A 24,393-nucleotide genomic window follows, 5' to 3' on the forward strand; every position below is an offset into this window, starting at 1 on the left:
TCAACTATGTGCAACTCCAGTAAGGTAATTTTTGTTTTCCCCAATTACCTTACTTTCTCTGTGTTTTAGACTGGTTGTTTATATGAGTTTGACAATTATTGTCGGCATTTATAGCTTACTTTGTTTCTGCTTGATATTATAAAAATGTTATTACTATAATGTTTATGTGGCACTTAAATTTCTGATGAAGTTTAAATTGATGTTTGTTTGTGTGTTAATGTTTACAATGATATTGTGAGGTATAGCTAATTTCTTCTATATTGGGAAAACTCTTGCTTCTGAATGAAGTGGGTTTGTTTTTGCTTCCTCATTAGTTTACTGCTATATTTGGGTTATCTACCTGCTTAATGATTTACCAAGGTAGTTCATGAATACAGAAATGGTGACATCTATATTTTCTCAACTTGTATCTCTCAGAAATTTTGCCTCTTGACTACAATTGAAGCCAATTTATTATAATCTAATTCATGGATTAATAACACTAGTGATTTCATGATAATGTTTAAACTTTGAGCCTAAGTTAATGATAGACTTCAGTAGATTTACGCTGTTCGTCCTAATTCGGATTAATGTTCATCATCCAGCATCCTCTTGGATATTTTAGGTGGCATTTAGTATTGTATTTGGTGATTTTTGTTTTCAAAATGAATTTGAAAATGCGAATGTGCTGTTTGATTTTATATTCTCAAAATTTGAAGATGTCTTCATTACATTTTCTGAAAATAGTATATGAAAATAAAAACAATGGAAACACGTTTATTGTTATTATTATTATTATTATTATTATTATTATTATTATTATGATAAATATGAGATATTGTAATGGAGTAGAGAATAGAGACATCTTTTTCACGTTTTGTGTGTTTCCAATTTTTAGATGTACACATAATTCTTTGTTTCTCTTGTTTTCTGTTTAAAGAATGGAAATGGTAATTGAACAAGTGTTAAACATTTTTCAAGGTAAAGTAAAGCATGTAATCGGAAAAAATGCAAATGCTAAAAATAATGAACGCACCCTTACTTATTAGGTGCTTTGTCAATGAGTTATTGCTATCTAGATTAAGGCTTTCTGTAGTCTTATACTTGTATTAATTTTAGAAAGAACAGATGTGCGGTAGATGGATTTGCTAGAAACTTTGGAAGATGATAACGAAGAAATTGGAAGGAAAATTGGTGTTGAAGGATATGGGAGGCTGTGATTCAAGCTTTTTCTTAATATTGCATATGCCTTCTACTTGTGCAATGTGTATACAGACAAGATGACAAGTGTGCAACATTTTCAGGGGTCAAAAAAATAAAACTCATCAATGTGAAAGAGTATTGAAAAGAATAAAGGACGCAATTAGCAATGTTACAGAGGCAAGTCAGGAGGTAAATGTCATTTCTAAGAAAGTCCAAACGCATGCACACTCAGAGGAAGGAAATTTTGCAGAACTGCTGAGCACAGTGGTTGAAAAACACTTAAACTATAGAGTTTATGCCTTCTGTTTAGAAGATGCTGCAAGAGTGAGAGCATTCTTTGGTTACCCAGTTGAGGAGTGCCAGGATTTCTTTGAGTTTGTATTGTTCAACATGGAGCATGATGATATAAGTGAAACCTCCCTTTTGTGCTGTTGTTTAGTTATCCTTTTTTCATGACATGAAACAATGGTGTTATGATTTATCTTTAAATTTACCCGAAGTTTATGACTTTCATTCTGAATGATACTTGTAATTTCTTGCATCATTTTTTACTTTGCTCTTTGATGATCTTGGAACTCACTCCATTGGGGTTGGATTATTTCATCATCCTTTGACATGACATTAGTTTGCTTAGGGAAGGAATTGCCCTCAGATCTTTTTTCTTTTGATATTCCATTACCATACAAATATGGACTTATATAGTTTATGGTTTCTCTTCTTTTCTTAACTCCATAACTTTTTATTGTGGCTGACCGAACAGAAAAAGGTCGATTTCCCCTTTTATTTCCTCTGTTTTTAGCCACGTATATTGAAAATGAACTGTTAAAGCTTTAATTTGATAGAAAGGTGTGGTATTTTCTTAGGTGGCTTGCAAAATTGAACTTTGCCCAGCCTTTGAGTCACTTCTTCAAATTATATAAGTGCTAGCTTTCTTATGGAAAAAACTTGATAATCCAGTATAAAGTTTTTGGTTCTTCCGAAACTGCAGTGAATAAGTTTGAATTAGTTTTCTCAGGTATAGCGAATAGTTTTCATTCATAGATTGCTATAGTCAGTATAACCAGATAAGGATAGCTATCGGGGATGGCAAGAAGACTGTGTTCCGAATGCTTAAGGGGAACTTTTCTATGTATAACAAAGTGATGCCATTCTGGTTAAAGAAGGCGGGTGTTACATATTAGTGAGCCATGACCACCATATTCCAAGACACGATGCACAAAGAGATCGAGGACTATGTATGTCCACGATATAGTGGTGAAATTAGGCTCAGGGAAGGGGAGAATTACATTGCAGTACTGGATGGGGTCTTGGAGAGGTGATACAGGAGAGGAGTGAGGATGAGAGGTTTGGTCGTAGTTAGTGAAATGAATCTCCAGAACAACGTAGAAGATTGAACCCTCCGTTTGTTGCCTTCCCTTGGGAAGGTTAACAAATTGGGACTCAGCATCTAAATACACCAATCCCTTAACTATACTCCTGGCCTAGCGGCTACGTTCTACAGTTTATGTCTCTTTTCTGTCCCAGACATGTGGCATGGCAATATGGCATGTGACCTTTTTCATCTCCAATATATTCTTCTTAATTATTTCTTTACTATTTACACCGCCACCCCCCTTTTCATCCACACCTTTTCTTTCTTAATTTCATCTCTCTCCTTAATCCTTTTGTTTACAACATTTAGTCTCATCTTCACATGCATACTACCTCCCTCCTGTTTATTGATGTGATTTCTTCCCAATTTTGTAAGTTCAATAGAATGGCATGAAAGGGATATAGAACATGTAATGCTAAGTCAAAGTTAGTCAATATTTTTTTTTTTTTTTTTGGTAATCGGGAGTGTGTGGACCAGTTTATGCGTACTTCATGAACTTATCCCACAAGGCCTTGAAGTTAACGATCAGGTAAGTCTCTCAATGGCCACTCCTATTAACGTCTGTGACGACTTGAATTCAAAAGCCCATAAAACCTTCTTTTCCTCTTTTATTATCCAGTCGCTCAACCGTGGTTTTATTCAACATTCTTATTACAAGTTATACTTATCCTAAAAATAATATCCCATAATATATGTGTTAATAAAGTATGTTTTATATTATGGTTTAACATTTAATTAAACATGGGTGATCATTTGATTTTGAATTACACATCACTTTTCTTTCTAAGTTAATCTATTGTTTAATGATATAACTCTAGTTTCAACTTTAATTTATTCATGAAATTTTGTACACCATGTAAAACCAATGCTTTAAGGAGAGGCAAAAGATTTGAAGACAGTTGTAGTTCATGCATATGGTTTAATTGGATAATTGATTCGGTCCCATCCCATCAATTATATATGTCAACTCACATCCCTTAACATTTAATATAACTATCCATTATTCATTTTTGAGTGTTTTCCCATACTTTTGTAACATCTCAAATTAGGCCCCATTTAATTATTTTATCCCAACCCATTCAGTACCTTCAACTACACTTATTAATTTACTAGCTAATTTTGCTGCTAGTTATTATGTATGCAATCAAATAACACTTTATTAATTATGTAATTTGGTTCAAGTCACACACAAATATTTATTTCTATTTTGAGGATAATTGAATTGAACCATGATATTACGTGCTAAATTTAAAAAAAAAAAAAAACATCACAAACATATAATTCTGTTTTGAGTAAATGACTTTTTCCCACCCAAGGTTTGCCTTTATGACACTTTTCCACTAAAAAAGTTTCAAAATATCACTTTCTTATTCAAAGTTAATATTTCGTTACTACCTAAAGCTAATTCTAGCCGTTTCTAATGGTGAAAGTTATCTTTGTTACCACCATTTGAACTTTCGGTCTCTTTTTTACAAAACTCTTTCTCACTTCGGTATCTGATTTCTTTCCCATTGTCAGTTATCATAAAAATGGGATTTCTTATTCTTAACTGATTTTCAACTGATTCTGACAACGAATATTCAATCGATCACTATAATTCGATCCACCGATCTTCACTCTACAAAACTCTTCTTACGTTGACTCTTGGTGACCCATTAAACACGGCTAAGAAAGTGAAGTATATTTTAGATATTAACGAAAATAAATTTTAGGTAGAAAAATGGTATTGTGAGACTTTTTGAATGAGAAAATTCACTAAGGCAAACTTTGGGTGGGAAAAAGTGGTTTACTCTTCTATTTATGTTAAATTAGTTAATGATATTTTAATAATGAAAATTATACTAAAAGAATAACAAGAAAATTTCAATTTAAAACGAGTTATAAAGCAACTTCAAATTCAAAGGCTTAAAAATACTTTCATAAACATTTTTCGTTTGAATAACACGAAACCAGTGAAGTGTTTTTGTTTTTTAGTTTCAATTTGATTCACGAAAGAAATTAAAAGCAAATAATAATAATAATAATAATAATAATAATAAAAGAGGTGCTTTACAGCCGTATGATGTGTGGGGATCGTCGGTTTGAGTTGAACCACATCATATTTTCTATCCGTTACAAGCTCATAATCATTATATCTTGCCCTTTCTTTCTCTCTTTCCCCACTCCGTTGAACACAACTCAACTCTTGTCTCTTTCCCATGTTTCATGTTTCACGCCCACGGTTCCTTTGAATCCGCACGCACACGCACACATACACAATCTCTCTCTCCCTCTCTTAACTTTTCTGCTTAAGTTTCAGATTTGGGATTGAAATTTTTTGATTATTCTTTAAAATTCACCGAACACGAGTCTTTTATTTTTTTGGGTTTTTTTTTCTCTCTCTTTGTTGTAATGCATAAAGTAATGGGAAAGAGAAAAAGAGAAGAGAGAAAAAAGTATATAATTCCTCCATGAATGCTGCTTTGCTTCATTGACACCCATTGGTTTTCTCTTTCTTGACTTCTTATTCGTAACAATACATTTCATTACTTAATGAAACTGAACTACCAAGCAAAGGAGCCAAAGCTCGAGAGATGGGTTCATTTCCATTGGCTATGAGTGTTGTTTTGCTTATACACCACACTTCTTCTTATCCTTTTGTGTTCGTTTCACTATCTTAGATTGTTCATTTCACACAAGAAACAATCCCCGTATTCCAAAATTTGTTTTTTAGTCCAAATGTCGAAGTCCCCATCTCAGCAAGACCATGAAACCATGCCAAACTTTGACTTTTTCAAGAAATTCAAGCGTTTGAGGCTCTTTGAGCCGTCCTTGGGCGTTGGATTCTTCTTTATTATGCTGTGCGTAATTTGCTGCTTCTTTTACTTGGATTATCGGGCTGTGCCTAAAGGGTACACTGTTCCGGGCAAAACGGAGAGGTTCAAGTGGCTAAAACTAGACGGTGGGTCCATTGGGAACAAGAAAAGAGTTGAGTTTTTGAGTGAGAAGGCAAATGAGTGTGATGTGTTTGATGGAAATTGGGTCTGGGATGAGAATTACCCCTTGTACCAATCTAAAGATTGCAGCTTTTTAGATGAAGGATTTAGGTGTACTGAAAATGGTAGGCCTGATTTGTTCTTCCTTAAGTGGAGATGGCAACCCAAACTTTGCAATTTGCCAAGGTATATTCCATGATTTTTCTCTTCTACCTTTTTGATCACTGAGAGAAAATTTCTAGAAATCAAAGGCTTTTGGGAATTTTTATTGTTTTTATGTCGCGAGTGTAGTTGTTTAGTTCAACTTGTTTGGATGTCTTTGTTGGCGTAATTATTTAGCTCTATCAATTTATGGCTTTTGATATTCACTTCCTCTTTAGCATGTCAATTTTTTCATTACACCTCTACGAGAGGAAAAAACAAAAAAAAAGGGTTGTATTTCCAATGCCAGATTTAAGCATATGTTTGTCTTTCTCTCTCTAGTTTTTAAAGATAACTTTCTTTGTTCCTTTTCTGGCTTTGTTTCATTGGCCTCTGTTGATAAGCTTCACCCGTGAACTGTTGTTCCATGATTCAAAATGTTTTGGCATTGAAGACAAATGACCTTTTTCTTTTCTGAATGATGAATATTGAAACAATTTTGTTGGTAATGTTCTGCCAGCTAATGAGCTTGGGTTTATTTTTCTTGGTTTTGCTCGGGTTATTACCTTTTAAAAGAAGTGAAAAAGTCACTATAGTAAATTTTAATCAATTAATCATTTTATGAGTGCTTGGTTTGTGTGAGTTATCCATTTTTTTACTGCATCTTTCTAAGTTTTGAATTATGAGCGTTCGATTTCAAATAAGTTGCTGTGTATCTTTTCATCTTTTGACAATACATTCTTTGAATTCTTTATATGAGTGAGAAAATCATTAATTTTGGGTTTGCCACTGTTGGAAATAGATTCAATGCAAAACTGATGTTGGAGAAACTTCAAAACAAACGCCTAGTTTTTGTCGGTGACTCTATTGGTAGAAATCAGTGGGAATCACTTCTCTGCATGCTCTCTTCTGCGGTTCCCAATAAGGATTCGATCTATGAAGTGAATGGCAGCCCAATTACAAAGCATAAAGGCTTCTTGGTATTTAAGTTTAAGGACTACAATTGCACTGTGGAGTACTATAGAGCTCCTTTTCTTGTACTGCAGAGCAGACCTCCTGCCGGATCTTCAGAAAAGATTAGGACAACCCTTAAATTGGATAAAGTGGATTGGAATCATTTGAAGTGGAGAGATGCAGATGTGCTGGTTCTAAATACAGGGCATTGGTGGAATTATGAGAAGACCATAAGAGGGTTAGTAATTTTTGAACTCTAGCATCAATTCCTTCATTTTTATTATATGTTGCATTTGTATATGACAGATGGATCAATTTGGCGAGTTTTAGAATTTGTAGAAAGAAATTTCATGTTGAAAAATGCTTTTGAAGGAAATGTTATGGTATTGAGCCTTGTTTATATAAATTATTTGCCTGTGTAGCGCTTTTCTTCATTGTAAGGTATCTGGAGAAGGACCTGGAAGTAAATTTGAATTGAATGTTGAATTTGTGAACTGTTCTTTTTGGTTTGAGCATGTTCAGCTTTGAAAGTTAGTAGCATAATTGAAGCTGAATAATATATACACAGTGCTACCTTGTGGTAACTGTTCACAAATGTCATGATCCATATCTGATTGGTTGAAATTTATATATGAGGATTACAGAATGTCCCTGTAGGTGGTATTTAATTTTCTTAATGTTGTGACCTTCTAACAACTTTTTTTTTTAAGCAAAATCTGGTTTGAGTAGTATTCTCCATGTTTCTTCTCAGTGTGTTTGTGCCACAGATGATGCTTATAATTCTGATTTTTGTTTCTTTTTATTTTTGGAATTTTTGGAATTTTTGACATTTGCTTTTTGTATAAACCGTGAAGTCAAGTTGCAACTGGGAAAGGATTAAGATCTCAATTATTATGAGTGCTGTATATGTTTTAAGAGGTCCCGCCAGATTTGAATTTGGATCTATTGGAACTAATTTCTGGATTTTTGAAGTTAATCATTGTGACTTGCATGGCTTATTTCCAAATTATGTCAACAAAAATGGCCCTACATCGTAACAAATGTTTTGTCAGATTGCATTGAGATTTGCACATATGTGCTTATTGAGTGGATCCTGGATATTAGCTTTCAGATTTTATCTCTTGTACATGTAAAGGCAAAAGTGCCATGAAATTGAAGGTTGATTATTGCTGGATGCAGAATATCTATACTTTTTGACATTTAGTTTCAGTTAGGCGTATTGATTTCAAACATTCTTTTTTTTTTTTAATTGATCAGAGGTTGTTACTTTCAAGAAGGATCCGAGGTAAAAGTGGAAATGAAGGTAGAGGATGCATATCGGAGGTCCATACAAACTGTGTTGCAGTGGATAGACAATGAAGTGAATACAAGCAAGACCCAGGTCTTCTTTCGTACATATGCCCCTGTCCACTTCAGGTTTGTTTGTTTAACATCCATTATTTTCCTGTATTATGCATGTTAAATTCTTTGTTAGCTTGCTTTATTTGAACTTGGCATATCTTCTGATGCATAAAAAATTATTCTTAGTCTACTCTTTTACATTGACATTTTAATAGTTAACATGCTACCGCTCTGTTTATGTACAAGTATGCATTCTGTTTTATGGAGCTTAATTAGCATTAAATTACAGAGGTGGAGATTGGAAGACTGGGGGAACCTGCCACTTGGAGTCGCTTCCCGAACTGGGAACATCATTGGTGTCTCCTCAATCTTGGGCACAATTCAAAATTCTCACTGATGTATTATCAGCTCACACAAACACAAGGAAATTCAATGTGTTGAATGTGACTTATATGACTGCTCTGAGGAAAGACGGGCATTCATCCCTGTATTATTTGGGTCCTGATGGAAGCCCTGCACCTCTCCATCGGCAAGATTGCAGCCACTGGTGTCTGCCTGGAGTCCCTGATTCTTGGAATGAGATACTCTATGCATTATTTCTAAAGCGTGAGGCTACTCATCCATCCAACACATCAACATATAGAGCACAGGCATAACTGATTGATTTAGGAAAGCCCCTCTTTATTTATATTACAAGTTCTCTGCACATAATGACTTAAATTGTCAAACAAAGGCAAACGAAAATAGCATGTAAAGTTAATTTAGATTTGTTTGTAGTTTTGTCGCAAGGGGTTAAATGCATATATGAGAGAGAGTGTAATGCTGATGAAGATCAGTTTGAGGACCAGAATTTTTTTCCCTTATAACGGGCTGTTGACTAGAAAAAAAAAAAAAAAGAAGAAGAAGACCTTTCAGAGCCTTGGTGGATGGATAGGAAATTTTTGAATCAAAATGAAACTATAGGTTTTTTTTTTCCCTTTCTTCACATCGGGTGTTTTTTATTATGTTTAGGTGACATTGTTCTTTGAAAATGTAATTGTAAGGTTCGTTAGCAGCTCGCAATTGGTATCAAAGATCAAATATTTAGCTGCAATTTCACTTATATCTGGTATTGTTACGCGGATGGCATTGCTTATTTCATGTAGCTCAGAAATATTTGCAATGTAAATGAGATCAAGGGAAAGCTGAAATTATTTTTTGCTTCAATTAGTTGATGGAAATTTAATTGAAAGCTTGTAAGTGGATGACGTTGAAATGGCCATATAAAGGCTTGGAAAAGCTACTCATTCGTGCACAATTATAGTATGAGAAATACTAGCCTTACAAGGAGAAATACAAAGAGGAGCATACAAAGACAAATCTTACCCTTAAAAGAAGGGAAAGAGAGAGAGAGAGAGCCAATCATGAAGATTAAGGACATGATTTGTCTTTGTATATCCCTTTTTGTATTTTTCTTTGTAAGACTAGCATTTCTCTTCTAGTATTTGTAAATTGTACATTGTAGTCCCAGTAATCTCTATCTTTCAATCTAGACTACTTTATTTAGAGTAATGCTACCACATCAAGACACAAAATGATTTTGATTAGACTAAAAAAACTGTTGTTCCTTTATGAAGGAATGGTTGTTCCTCACGAAAGGAATGACCATTCCTTTATGAAGGAACGGTCATTCCTTCATAGGAAATGACTATTCATTTTAAAGGAATGACCATTCGTTTCTCATAATGCCTTAGGTGTGGTGGGAGCTGCCGTGACAGTACCAATCTATTGACACGTTAGAGTTGTAAGAGAAGGTTGTGAGATTGCGCTGTAAGGGCAATACTACACTTACAATCCAATCTCACAAATTTTCTTTCACAAACTTGATGTGGCAGTTCGCAATTGGTTTATGATGAATTTTCTTGCTGGCCAATTGCAAGCTATCACATCGGGGTTGTGAGAGAAATTTTGTGAAATTAAGTTGTGTTGATACAGAAATCTACACCAACTAGAGTGATTCGATCGACCTTAGCGAGATCAGAACTAGTGTGTGAGTGATTACGGATAACTAGTAGTGAATGAATGATGAATGTAGTAAAGTAAATGGCAAAGAGATTTTTAAAGTGGTTCGGCGAGATGAACTTTTGAGCCTATGTCCACTGTTTTTTATATTTGCTGTGAGAGCTTACAATGATAATCCAAGAAAAATTTTCTAACCCCTTCCTCATCGTTTGAGGGGGTTTATATATAGACTTTGTATAAAGGAAAGTGCGAAAATAAAGGGATTACAATTAAGTTGAAATGCAACTTCGATATTCTCGTGATTGGACGTAGTGATTGTGCAAATATTGCTATCGATTTGATCCTTTCCGAGATATCATGGATCTGAAGTTATCTAGGAATTGGTTGAACGACAGCAAGGATTGGTCGCGGCTAGCTTGTGTTAGGTCGAGCTATAGCTCGACGAGCTTATGCTGGGTCGAACAATTGGTGGAGTCGAGCTGGTTCTGGATCGGGCTATAACCTCATGATACTCTGAGCTTGATGGAAAAATCACACACAACATCTGCCCCTAGTGTTCGATGCTCGTTTCGAGCTTCAAAGACTATTACTCGATTTGATATCAAGCTCGACATCATCAGTAAGGCATCAGATGCAGATTCGGTCAAGCTTCAAAGGTCGGACTCAATCATGGTCGACATACTTGGATCTTCTCTCTTCTGCGACACTCTTGACAAACTCAGAATTTGAATAGTAAGGACAATTGTTAAATTCCACGCAGTCATGTCGCACTAAATGCGGCAGCCTTTGGTAGTTAATTTTCATTGCACGTGGGTGACTACAGTTTTCCACGCGCAAAGTTGAGGCGACGTGCGGCGATGGTTATGATCATAGCAGTCTGACGGTTCATCGCCTATTGCGGATGGTTGACATATGGTCACGTCAAAGGGTTGAGATTCACTATAGATCAACGGCTACGATCGAGTCCTACCCTTTCTTCTCCTATGCAAACCACTATAAAAGTTGGCGAACTCGTCAGAAAGCTTACTCATCTTGCAAAAATTCTCAAGTGTCTTTACTCATTCTGTCGCTGCTTCATCGTCATTACGGTGCTCTTTCTGGCGAGTTCATCCTATTCTCTTGTTCTGGCAAGGCTTCTTTTCCCTCTCTTTAGTTGTTTTCTTGATTTTCGCGGCTGAGGGTGGCCATTATTGTGGCCGTATTGAGTTTTTTAGGGCTTTACTAGGGTTTTAAAGTGTGTCTCCGACGAACTTAGGTTTAAGGAGGGTTTATTGCGGTGGCCGCCAGAATCCTTGGTAGGTCGCGTGTATTTGTTGTCTGGTGCGAGCTATGTCAGGTGCCTGAACTGAAAGCAAAGTGTGGATAGGTTGCCCAGTTTTTCGAGCTCTGACACATGTTCGCTTATGTTTCAAGTACCTAGAGGTGAGCTATAGTCATGTCTTCATCTAGTAGCCACACGATTAATTGCATGTCTGATTCCCTTGTGGGCTCAGTAGTCTTCGGGGGTATAATCCCCGAGGTTTTTGAGGAGGTCGTCATGCGGAGCTCAGATCCTAACGCGGCGGACTCGTCCGATCGCGCATATCTAGAGTTGGCTCAGTCCAAATGGTCTCCAACTAGTAGGCTACGAAGGGAACTGCAATCCTCGATTGATGTTGAGGATCTAAGGCACATAAGAGAGACTTATGCGCCTCAACTTAACTTGAAGGTTCCGTGGAACCTTTCCCGGAAGAATCCCCCAACCGGATGGGTCATTGACAACATTTTGAGACAGTTCGACATCGTCCCTCTCAAGCTATATGCGAACTCATACATTATAATCATAGGTTTGTGTCTAGCATACATGATCACCGAGCTGGGTGAGCCATCTGTTGAGGAGCTCGTCCATTTGTATAGATTAAAGAAGGGTCAAGACCAGCCGTACAACCTCTCCATGGCGAGAAAGGTACGCTTCAACGGGCTGATCAACATCCCAAAGAAGGTCCCACATTGGGACTCTTAGTTTTTCTTTTACGAGGCCCGGGAGACCAGCATTTCTGCTTCGGAAGCTAGTAAAACTTCGACCCCTAGTGTGTGCGAAGATCGCTTTCTTACTCGATGTTTAAGCTAACTGAGCTTATTTGCTTTGCAGTTAACATCAATAAGAATATACTCCCCGCTGTGAGCTTACAGAGGCTTTAACTCTTCAACGACCTTTCCAATAGACTGTGCAACGTTAACAAGATCATCTCGCTTCCTCACTTGAGCATAGGCTACCGAATTCCTTTCTCTTGGAATCTGAAGAACTGTGAAGGATTTGAACTGCTCAAGCTCGGATTTCAATAGCTGGAGGTAGGATGCCATTCTATCCTCTTTCGCATGGTACTCCCCTATAATTTGGTGGACTAAGAGTTGGGCAATATTGTAAATTTTGATAGACTTTGCCCCTATTTCCACGGCGAGGCAGATCCTTTTGAGTAACGCCTCGTTGTTAAAGGTAGCGAACTCAAACCCGAACCTTACTATGACTCTAACCGGGTTTCCTTTGGGACTTTTGAGTAAGAGCCCTGCTCCTGTCCCCTTCTCATTTTAGGAGGCATCTACATACAGAGTCCAATGTCATAGATTGTCAAGCTTTGGCTTCTGCTGTTCGTTTTCTCCTAAGGTGTTTGTCTCTGGCAGGCTTATTTCCCTTTCTAGCTGATAGAAGAATTCCAATATGAAGTCCACCAAAGTCTGACCTTTGATTACTATTCTTGGGATGTATTTGATATCATACTGACTCATTCCTATCATCCACTCGATCAATCTGCTCGATGCCTTAGGCTTTTGCATTATCTTTCTGAATGGAAAGTTTGTCAAACATGAACGGAATGTTAGTGTATGCCCTAGGAACCAATCGTGTCATCGGTTCCGAGGCATTATGTTTTGTATATATATGTGAATGTATCTAGTTTGTATATACATTTTATCTTATCAATAGAAGAAAGTGTTCTTATTTCACATGTGATTTATTGCTTCATTTATATATATGTATTACATGTGAAATGTCTGGATGATACAAATCTTTAGAAGATCAAAATCATCAAAGTATTCCCTACATAGGTAATATTAATTGGGCAATAATATTACATAGTAGGCATGCTGAATGCCTCCGTAGAATATCATGTGATGGTATTGGTGTGGGTGATTATAAAAGTTATATCACTAGGGCATTAGCATGGATACGCAGTTAGTGAACTGTTTATCGAATATGGCCATTTATGATGAATCACATGGACATTTAAAATGTAGTCAATGATTTATCATAAGATCATACTAGGGTATTATTAATCCTTAGACCTGAGATATCACGGTTGGATTCTGCATAAACGCATATGGTTCATATGGTGTATAAACATGAGGCTAATCATGCCATGTGTTAATAAGCCGATTTGGCCATGTGTTGTTTATGTGTGAGGACAAGTGATAGTCAAGATGGGATCCGTTGACTTGGTATAGATTGATATCAAGTTCCTAGACAAATGTCAAGATACATTGGAAAAGGGAAATCTCCGGCCGGGGTATATAAAATGTTACATGAAAGGTTGTTTCATGGTGACACGTTCCATATGTATTGAATTAAAATTAAGATAAGGATTTTGACATACCATGAATCCATTCTTAATTGGGATTAGACAACGGAAGGATTTGATTATACAACATGTATGATTGTAAAAGGTTCGTTGGAGTATATCTTCATTGTGACTTAGGGGTTATGGAGCATTGCTAGATGCCTACCATAATCAGTGGGAGTTTTGTTCATAAAGAGTTATGACAAAACATATCGAAATAGACTGTGATATTGGGCCCACGGCTAGGCCACAGTGAACCTAAGAGGTCACACATAAAAACTAAGGAGAATGGAGAAATAGCCAAAGAGAGTTGATTATCCAAGGTTGGCTAGCACCTACCAAGGGTAATAAAGTTATTTATATTAAACATTTTCTTTATATTAAATTGGATTTTACAAGGGGTTGTAATTGTAAACAATTAAAGGGTTAAATTGTTATGTAAACAATTTAAGAGTTAAATTGTTAATTGTGATTAAATGTTAATCCAATGTTATCATTTAAAGAAGTTTAACAACTTCATAACAATTATGGAATTGTTTAAGGAAGTCCAAAACAATTATTGAATTGTTTACAAGGATTCCTATATAAAGAAAATGATATATCAATTTTTGTGTAGATATGAAAAATCTCTAAGAACCCTAAATCTCTCTCTTGGCCAAATTTCTTCTTCCCTTGGTGTAGATACTCTTTTGCTTAATTTCTCTTGAAATTAAGAGTTTTCAAGGTTGTTAAGGACTTAAGGTAACATGTTCTACCTTACTTATTTCAATTTGATTGAAATTTATTTTTTAAACTATGACCATACTTGTTATAGTATGATATGCTTGATTCTCCATGCATCTATCTTTCACGGAGTGCACCTGGAAATAAGGTCACAGCTTCCTAATGCCAATGACAAGGGCATGTGTGAGCTTTTCCATTTTTGGGTATCTTGTCTCCATGTCGAGCAGCCTTTTGCTCACATAGTATACTAGCCACTACACTGCCTCTTCTTCGCATACCAAAGTTGTGTTGATAGTGGACTTTGATACCGATAAATACAATAGTAGTGGCTCACCTTGGATAGGTTTTTAATAACAAATGAGACTGTCCCAGATGTTTCTTTAGCTCCTAGAAGGCTCTCTCGCACTCTTCCGTCCACTTGAAACCCTTCTTCCCCTTCAAGGTCTCAAAGAATGGTAAGCATCTGTCCGTGGCTAAGGAAGCAAACCTGCTGAGTGCAACCACACGCCCTATCAAGCTTTGTACTTATCTTATGTTGGTCGGGCTTTTCCTGTCTAGAAGAGCTTGAATCTTCTCTGGGTTGGCTTCAACACCTTGTTGATTTACAAAGAAACCCAAGAACTTTCCCAAGCTTACTCTAAAAGCACATTTTAGAGGATTGAACTTCATTCGGTATTTTTTGAGGATGTCAAACATTTTCCTAGATGCTCAATGTGGCTTTCTGCGACCTTTGACTTGACGAGCATGTCGTCGACGTACACCTCCATAGTTTTTCCAATTTAGTCGGTGAACATGTTGTTCACCAAGCGCTGGTAAGCCATCCCAACATTCTTCAGGCCAAATGGCATAACCCTGTAACAATAAATCTCACGGTCAGTAATAAAGGAGATATGTTCTTCATCAGGATTTGGTTATATCCCGAGTATGCATCCATGAAGCTGAGTAATGCGTTTCCAATTGTCAGATCTACTAATTGGTCGATCTGTGGCAGCGGAAAGCTGTCTTTGGGATAGACTTTATTTAAATCTGTGAAGTCGATGTAAATCCGCCACTTTCCATTCGACTTTTTAACTAAGACCGGGTTGGCGAGCCAATCCGGGTACAGGGTACTTCACTTCTATGATGAAGTTGATGTTCAGGAGTTTGTCAACTTCATCTTTGAGTCCTTTAGAATGCTCTACATCCATAGACCTTCTTTTCCGTCTTATTGGTCGAGTTGTTGGGCGATGCTCAACCTTTGCCATTACCTCAGGGCTAATCCCCACCATATCCACATGCACCTATGCGAACATGTCGAGGTTTTTCTTCAGAAACCCCACCATATTATTAGTCATTTCTTTGCTCAGGCTGGTGCTGACCTTTAGTATGCAAGTTAGATCTTCCTCACTAACGCATATTTCTTGCAACTCTTCTGTTGGCCCTCCTGTGGGCTCTTTTCTGTGGATGCAAGAATCTATGGTATCCTCGAGAGGTCCAAGGTGCAGCTCAGATTTCGTAATGACCATTGTCCTTAGGAACGACCATTTTAGTGTAGTATTTATGGCCGGGTTGTAACATTCCCGAAATTCTTTTCTGTAGCTTCTAATCGTCGTGACTCCCCCAAGAGTCAAGAACCTCATTGCTTGGTAGCGCATTGATATGACTGTACTCAAATCATCTAAGATCAGTCTTTCGAGGATAACATTGTATGTGGTCGGACAATCAACCACTAAGAATTCATCCATCACCATCCTGATTTTGGGTTCTGCCCTAGAGTCATGGGAAGGTCTATTGTTCCCTTGGGACCAGGCTGTCCCTGGTGAATCCATAGAATGGCAAAGGACATGCCCTCAAGTCTCTCTCCGTGAACCTCATTTCTCGAAAAGCTCCCAAGAAAATGATGTTCGCTGCACTTTCATTATCGACCATCACCCTCAGCATTATGTCATTATTGATCTTGGCTGCGATTACGATTGCATCATGATTATGGCGAAAGGATTCTTCACATTCTTCGACAGTGAATCGTACCACCTCACTCTCCTATTTGGGCCGCTTTGGCGGCTTTTGTTCATAGCTCATTACTCGAGGGACCGAATTTGTTCTGGCCTCTAGAGCATATTGCTCACAAGCACGCCTTGAGCTCCCTGCTATGTCGAACCCCCCGTAGATCATGCCCACCAGGACATCATTGTTGGCGTTGGCCGAGGCTTACTGGACCTGGTTATTTTACTCACCAGCATTTTCGCGAGCTAGTGCCTCCTTAACAAATTTCTTTAAGTGGCCCCTTCATATCAAGTCTTCGATGACATCCTTTAAGGCTCGACACTCGTTGGTATTGTGTCCGATGTCCCGGTGGTATCGATAATATTTTTGCTAATCTCTTCTTCATAGAGCCCCCCTCATTCTTTCTAGAGCGGGTAGTCTCTTTGCCTCACAGGAGACTTCGTAGATATAAGCTGTGTCTTGTGTGAGGGAGGTGTATTCTGCGTATCACGGGAAGAGCTGCCTGTCCCCATGGTTATCTGTTTTTTATCTCTTTTGGGATCTGTTCCGGTCCCTATCATTGCGGTCTTGGCCCCTCCGCTTAACTGACGGGTGATCTTGTCGCCTGTCTAAAACTCTTCGTGGCGAGCTCTTGGCTAGGGCTGCTAGTGAGTTTTCTACTCACTGGTGTTTTGCAACCATCTAATAAAACTTTGTCAGGCTCACGTGATCTTCACTTTGGAGCTCTTTCCACAGCTCCGTTTACAGCCTGATGCCTACAATTAAGAAAGTATGGATTGACTCTTCGGGTGCATCTGCGACCTTTGCTTGCTTGTTCTAGAGTTAAATACGAGGTCAATGTTTCATCTCTTTCCTAACGAATATTGCTCAAGTAACTGAGCAGCATTGCAAACCGTCTCCTCGCTTGGAATTGTTGCAAGTGCAACAAGGAAAATTGTTGCCAAGAATTGATGGAGTTCACTTTGAGTCTTTTGTACTACCTCTTGGCATTCCAGACCAATGTGACCGCAAAACAGTGACACTTTGCCAAGTCACAGACCTGGTGCAGCTCTATCAGGTCATTAAAAGTATCAAGATGGTCTTCGGGATCTCCTTTCCTGTCGAACTTATTTTTTGGCACCTTAAATCCTTGTGGAAGCAAGGCCTAGCGAGCCTCCTATGTGAAGGGGGAGCTCACTATTTCTTCTGCCACTCTGTTTTGGCGAGCTCTTAGGTTATCGAGCATTTTCCGCTCATGATCTATGTCTTTGTTGTGATTGCCCTCGTTGGCTCTGTTCAGCCTTACCTTAAGCAAGTGAATTCGTAAATCTGTTGCTTGCGTGCCCCCTCCATTATGCGCATTGATGCGCAAAATTGAGTCATGATGGCTTGGTTGATAGGTGTTATTATGCTCGTCAGTGCGTTGCTCGTGACACGGTTATAACCGAAACATTGGTCATTGCAAGATTAGCGCACATGACTCGTCTTGTGAGCTTGCGAGGATCGAGCTTATCCTGGGCGTAGGTTAAGACCAGCACGTTGACGCTGGGGATATCGCCGAGTAGGTCGAGCGTCCCATGGGCGACAATTACCTTCGCTCTCACCTATTGGTTTTTTTCCTGGTCGCCTCTCGGGGTTAGTTTGCCCGCGGGATTCACGCTCGTAAGCGGAGTGCACTCTGTGATGTCAAGGGTGTCGACCGGCCCTTGGTGTCGATGAGCCAGATTCGCACTAGCTAAATTATGACCTGTTGGGGTGATATCGGTGAAGCGTGGCTGGTCAAAGTTTTGTGCGGTTGGTTGCTGATTTCTCAACTCAGCCACGTTCTATTGCACCGCCTGTGCAACCATTGTTCTGATCATCTCCACCAGTTGGTCGTTTTTGGGGTTTGACATCTCTCCCCTAGTTATTCGCAAACTGTTGAGTTGGCGGCACTAGTGGTTGATGCCTAGCGATGCCTTCTTGCACCTCCTAATGGGTGGTCTCCACATTTTCGTGATTTTCGGGTGGTTTTCGATCTTGTACGCACCATCGTGGGCCCAGATTGATTAAATCATTATGGCTATTTGTCGGAATTTCTGAGATGTTGGCGAAGGCCCTCTTTCTAGCGCCAAAATGTTGATACAGAAATCTACACCAACTAGAGTGATCCGATTAACCTTGACGAGATCAGAACTGGTGTGCACGTGATTACGGATAACCATCAGTGAATGAATGATGAATGCAATAAAGTAAATGGCAAAAATATTTTTAAAGTGGTTCGGCGAGATGAACTCTTGAGTCTATGTTGACTATTTTTTGTATTTTTTGTGAGAGCTTATAATGATAATCCTAGAAAAATTTTCTAACCCCTTCCTCATTGTTTGAGGGGGTTTATATACAGAGTTTGTACAAAGGAAATAGTGAAAATAAAGGGATTAAAATTAAATTGAAATGCAACTTCGATATTCTCGCGATTTGGCGCAAAGATTGCTATCGATCTGATCCTTTCCAAGATATCCAGGATCTGAAGTTATCTGGGAATTGGTTGAACGACCACAAGAATTGGTCGTGACTAGCTTGTGTTAGGTTTAGCTATAGCTTGACGAGCTTATGCTAAGTCGAACAATTGGTGGAGTTGAGTTGGTTCTAGATCGGGCTATAACCTCACGATACTCCGAGCGTGTTGGAAAAATCACACACAATAGGTTGTGAACCAATCTTTATTAAATAAATAATCAGTAAGAAGTGAATTAAAGTTCTGGAAGTTTGTGGGCATCCAATAAATGAAGAGAAGAAGCCCATAATAAACCTAAAGTTGATATCACTAATATAGGATAATAATTAATATCCTTATTAAGGCAATTATTGGAGCTACTTGTGATTATTCTTATCATGATTAAAGTTGATAATGTAAATCTTATAATCTAGTTCTAAAATTGGACAAAATTATAATCCAAGACTGGTCCATACTCATTATTCACTGGTTCTCTACATGACTTTTGTTGCAGTATAAGCCCAAAGCCTTTGTTCGTCCACTCCAATTAATAACTATAAAATTACAAACGAAGGCCAAGCGTAAAAGCCAAGCTAATTAGTACACACTACTTCCCCCACGTTGCACTTAGTACGGCATATTTTCACAACGTTTTGTTCCTTTCCAGACTTCAAAAATTTTAATTCGCTTTTCAAACGAAACAACCACCAGAGATTCAGACAGAGTGATAGATAGCAACACTGAGTGTTCTTAAAAATGGCTGACTCCATCGTTACACCGAGCCGATCACGTGACCTCGACAAGCTTCTTCTCCGACCCGGCAATCTTGTAGGTCCTACTTTCGAACCCGGCGTTGAAGTAATTCCTTCATCTCATTCTTTGTGGCATTTTAACAAACACATGGCTTGCGATTATGGTTTTTCTATGGAATTTTGGTTTATGTTTTTTATTGGCTTTTGGGATCTTCTTGTTGCTGTAGTTGAGAGATGACCTACGCGAGTATGCGCGAATCTTGGTGGTTGGGGCTGGTGGGTTAGGCTGTGAGCTCTTAAAGGACTTGGCTTTATCGGGTTTTAAGAATCTAGAGGTTATTGACATGGACCGTATCGAAGTTTCTAATCTCAATCGACAGTTTCTTTTCAGGTTTTCCCTTTTAATTTAAGCGTATCAAGGTTTTTTTTCCATATATGGTCAATTTTCTTGGGGTTATTCAAAATCGATGTTATGTTTCGTATTAGCAATTAAATACATCTTGATGTATTAGTAGTTCTTAAGTAGCATGATACTGAGTTACTTGCACCAAACTGAGGAAAATTCAAGTTGCGTAAACCTGAGCTAGGGATGTGTGGTTGTGTATTGTGTATCAAGATAGATAAAGGGTTGATCATCGTAAGTAAGAAGTGCTAAGAGAGTAGTGATTTTCTATATTATAATTATCATCATTATTATTTGTTGGCAACTATATTCCCAGTTTCTTCATTTTATTGGTTTTATGAAATGGATATTTGCTCAAACTGCATAGAAATTTTACTTTATTTATTTTGAGTTGTAACAAGTTGAGAAAGAATCTCGGCATGTTCCTAGTAATGTTGTTAATCAACTGGTCATTGGTGTCCCTCTTTTAACAGTTATTTATTATTAAAAGATGGCGTTTATTGCGGAAGTGGTTATGATATACCTTACTTTGATGGTATGGCAAAATATGCTTTGAAGAGTGTTGACAGGGCTAGTTGTCCTTCTGAACAAAAGGCAAATACCTTTATAGAAAGCATTATTGTACTAAAATGAATATAGCACACGGTTTTGAATGAGGTGGTTATAGTGAGTTCATGGGTATTGAATTTTCAATTTGAAGTCTCATATAATTTTGGGTTTGTTAATGTAGGGTGGAAGATGTTGGCAAGCCAAAGGCTGAAGTTGCAGCTAAGCGTGTCATGGAAAGAGTTAGTGGTGTGAATATTGTTCCTCATTTTTGTCGGATTGAGGACAAAGAAATTGAATTTTATAATGATTTTAATATCATTGTCCTTGGTCTTGATTCCATTGAGGCTCGGAGCTACATAAATGCAGTAGCTTGTGGTTTTCTTGGTGCGTATTTTGACCTCGTCAATTTTTCTCATATGTCTCTCTATATTTGTCTGTGCTTTTCTTTGCTGTGAAGTTAACCTCATCAAATTTATCCGTGCTTTTCTTTGCTGTGAAGTTAAACTCATGAAGTTTATCTTTTCTGTTTGTTTTTGTCTGACCTCATATGTATTAATATCAAATTGTTTTATTGAGCTTTTCTTCTCCATGAACTGTTTTAACGTGTAGTATAATTATTTTTATCCTCCTTCATTATTGTAATGATCAAGTTTTTTTTCTTAGAAACGATTCAATTCCTTTTGGAGGCCAAGTTTTCGTTTGGTCAGAAGTTGTGGTGTAAATTGTTTTATGGGCAAGCTTTTTATGCCATGAGTTTGTTCTATAGGGAATGACATGGCTCATGGATGTTGTGGAAGCCTTATGCTTGTGGCATGAACTTGAAGAACCTGGGCCATAGATACCTTAGATGAATGAATGAGAGAAGTTTATTGTGGCATAATTTATATGGTCAATGGTGCAGTGACTTTTTTCTTTTCAGTTTTCTTATACCTTCTGGGTGTGAATGACTTTGGGCATGGAAATGAGATACTCTGTCTAATGGTTCTCCACCAATGAATCATCTCAGAAAAGCTGCTTTAGGCAGTTCCCTAAGGGTCTCTCCTAATCCTTGTCAATGCCCAGCAAGGTTTAACTAATTTGGATTTCTTGTATTTGCCTTGATTTTCCTGTGGGACAAATCTTTTTAAGTTGTGAATCTAAAAATTTTGTTATTCAAACCTTATTTTTATTCTATTGGAAATATTTTTGAAGTGCATTCTAAGTTATGCTTATTCTAATGTATTGTGAATTATCTTTTTCTTGGAAATATAGAGTATGCCTCTGATGACAAACCACGAGAGGAAACAATCAAACCTATGGTAGATGGTGGGACCGAAGGTTTCAAGGGCCATGCAAGGGTTATTGTGCCAGGTGTCACACCATGCTTTGAGTGTACAATCTGGCTATTCCCTCCTCAAGTGAAGTTTCCTCTATGCACTCTTGCAGAAACCCCTAGAAATGCTGCCCATTGTATTGAATATGCCCACTTAATCAAATGGGATGAGGTAATATATTGGTTATATTTTGCTCCTTTCTCCTTTTTAACTGATGTTTTGGGCCTATTGTGTGTCATCTTATCATGGTTTTTATTTACAGGTTCACAGCGGAAAGGCTTTTGATGCGGATGACCCTGAACATATGAAGTGGGTCTACTCCGAGGTTAATTATATGGAGCTACTATGTGCTGTTTTTCTTGGTATTGATTTTCATTATTGCCCCTTTCACTAATGCTACCAATATCCATTCCCATAGGCTGTCAAGAGAGCCGAGCTTTTTGGCATTCCAGGAGTTACATATTCTCTCACTCAGGTATAGGTTGATTCCATGATGATAAAAAATTAATTTCTCTGAAGTTCTTTAAATTTGCTTGATCCACGTATGGTTTGGCCTCATGGTCGTTTTTTATAATTTCTTTATCTCTTTAAACAACATATGGGCTTGAAAATCCTTATACATAAATGTATTGTTTGTACTCTACATCTTTGATGTAATGTCCCACTTTACAGTAAGATCTTTATTATTTACAGGGTGTGGTGAAGAACATCATACCAGCAATTGCTTCCACTAATGCAATTATATCAGCAGCATGTGCCCTTGAAACCTTGAAGATTGCATCAGGATTTAGCAAAACTTTATCAAACTATTTAACGTATGTCCAACTCTCGCATCCTTTTTTCTTATAATAATTTTGATTTCAACTAGGCAACTCTTTTTTCTGAAAGAGCATTGTTTGAAAGGCTGTGCTATATTTTGGCTTGATTTGCTCAATTTATAGATAGATGGTGAACTGTGTTTTTTTTGTGATCATAATGATACTAGGGTAATCATAATTGTTTCTAAAATCTTTTCACAAGGTCGTCTTTCACTTTCTTACTCGTATCTTTTAATTTTTGGGTCATTACTGAATGTTTGATATTCAAGATTTAGGAGAAAAAATTTGGTTTCATTCTGTAACTAAACATTTTGGTAGACTACTAATTTGCGTCATCTTTTTGTAGGTATAATGGAGTGGAAGGTTTACATATAAAAGTGACTGAATTTGTGAGGGACAAAGACTGTCTTGTGTGTGGTTCGGGGGTTCTTATTGAGTTGGACACTTCAGTTACATTAGAAAAGGTTATTTCTATTTCTCTTGGCTGTTTTCTCTCACTGTTTTGGCAAATAAGTTTTTACTTTTTTAGTTTGTGATCATGGACTCAGTATTATATTTTCCGTGGGTCACTTATTCAGCTGCAGTGACTTCGGGTTTAAACATTATTGTGGATTACCATAAGTTTGGCCTTGTTTGCGTCTTGGTTTTGGGCGTAGAAGTCAGCTTAGAGTTCGGTTCATTCAGCTTGTCCCAAGAATCAAATTCTTGATCAGTTTTTTTTCCAATAATTTGAGATTCTGGTGGCCAGCAATTAATAAAATGAGATTGTTGCTTCAACTCCCTAGTATCTTAAGTGGAATTGACCTGTTTGATAAATTACGGACCAGATGGACATGGACTTATTCACTGAAGCTGATCTGAGCCATAGTATGCTGTTAGCATATTGAAAATGTGTATGCACATATCTGATTGATGGTTTTTTAAACTGTACTTTGTTGAAGCAGTTCATTCATCAACTTGAAGAGCATCCTAAGCTGCTGTTATCAAAAGCAAGTGTTACGCACCGAGGGAAGAATCTGTATATGCAAGCACCACCAGTTCTGGAAGAGATGACCCGATCGAACCTAAGTCTGCCACTTTATGACCTTATGGGTAAAATTCCGAAGGACATTGTCCATGTGACTGGTACAACCGACAAGCATGACAAGAAGACCTCATGTCTGAGAAAATTGCGTGTTGCATTCAAGGGAATTGATGGCGTTACAGATATGGATATGGCTGGAGGGGCATGATTTATTGATTGCACCAACTTCTACTTGAAACGAACACATTGTTTCACAAATGGGAAAGGTTGAAATTTGTGGGAAAAGGTAGAAATTCGTCAACAATGTGGATGGTTCTGTACTTGGTAACATTTTCTCATATTCTTCCGAATATCTTTTCCAGAAATGATTCTGTTACCGAGAACAATGATATTAACAATTTTTTTTGAGTTTATATAATGCCATTGGGTATACTTTTGGGTTCCCTCGATCTCATCTTGTATTTATAGGGAAAACAATTGTAAAAATTTGTGTCCTGCTTATATAATCAGAACCAACATACTAAAATTTTCATGTTAGGTCTATTTCATTTATGAGTCTTGGGTCAGGATCATGTGGTAGTCCCATAAAACTTATTAGATACATATTAATTTTTAAAATATTATTTGTAGGGCTTACAGAAAACAGTGTGTTTGTCCAATAAAACAAGTTGTTCACCTGCTTTTGGTTGGTTTTTATCTGATGTTAATCAGTGGATTGCTATTTGAGTCTGTGGTATTTAATTTTCTTAATGTTGTGACCTTCTAGCAACTTTTTTTTTTAGAAAATCTGTTTGAGTAGTATCTCCATGTTTCT

At 37.5% G+C, this 24,393-nt stretch overlaps 2 protein-coding genes across 2 annotated transcripts; both read left to right on the forward strand.

The window, feature by feature from the left end:
* The first annotated feature begins 5,248 nt into the window (after window positions 1-5,248).
* Window positions 5,249-8,861, forward strand: LOC116135038 (protein trichome birefringence-like 10). Its single transcript, XM_031420744.1, has 4 exons — window positions 5,249-5,715; window positions 6,473-6,862; window positions 7,882-8,040; window positions 8,255-8,861. Exons 1-4 carry the CDS (start codon window positions 5,273-5,275, stop codon window positions 8,619-8,621), a joined length of 1,359 nt encoding a protein of 452 aa, XP_031276604.1. The 5' UTR covers window positions 5,249-5,272; the 3' UTR covers window positions 8,622-8,861.
* Window positions 8,862-19,296: 10,435 nt separating this feature from the next.
* Window positions 19,297-24,022, forward strand: LOC116135078 (NEDD8-activating enzyme E1 catalytic subunit-like). The gene is made up of 9 exons (XM_031420775.1): window positions 19,297-19,578; window positions 19,700-19,863; window positions 20,606-20,808; window positions 21,676-21,908; window positions 22,000-22,062; window positions 22,156-22,212; window positions 22,431-22,552; window positions 22,902-23,019; window positions 23,500-24,022. Exons 1-9 carry the CDS (start codon window positions 19,477-19,479, stop codon window positions 23,785-23,787), a joined length of 1,350 nt encoding a protein of 449 aa, XP_031276635.1. The 5' UTR covers window positions 19,297-19,476; the 3' UTR covers window positions 23,788-24,022.
* The last annotated feature ends 371 nt before the right edge of the window (window positions 24,023-24,393 follow it).

The sequence above is a fragment of the Pistacia vera genome, unplaced genomic scaffold, assembly GCF_008641045.1.
Source record: "Pistacia vera cultivar Batoury unplaced genomic scaffold, PisVer_v2 Contig293, whole genome shotgun sequence".
Classification (NCBI taxonomy): Eukaryota; Viridiplantae; Streptophyta; class Magnoliopsida; order Sapindales; family Anacardiaceae; genus Pistacia; species Pistacia vera.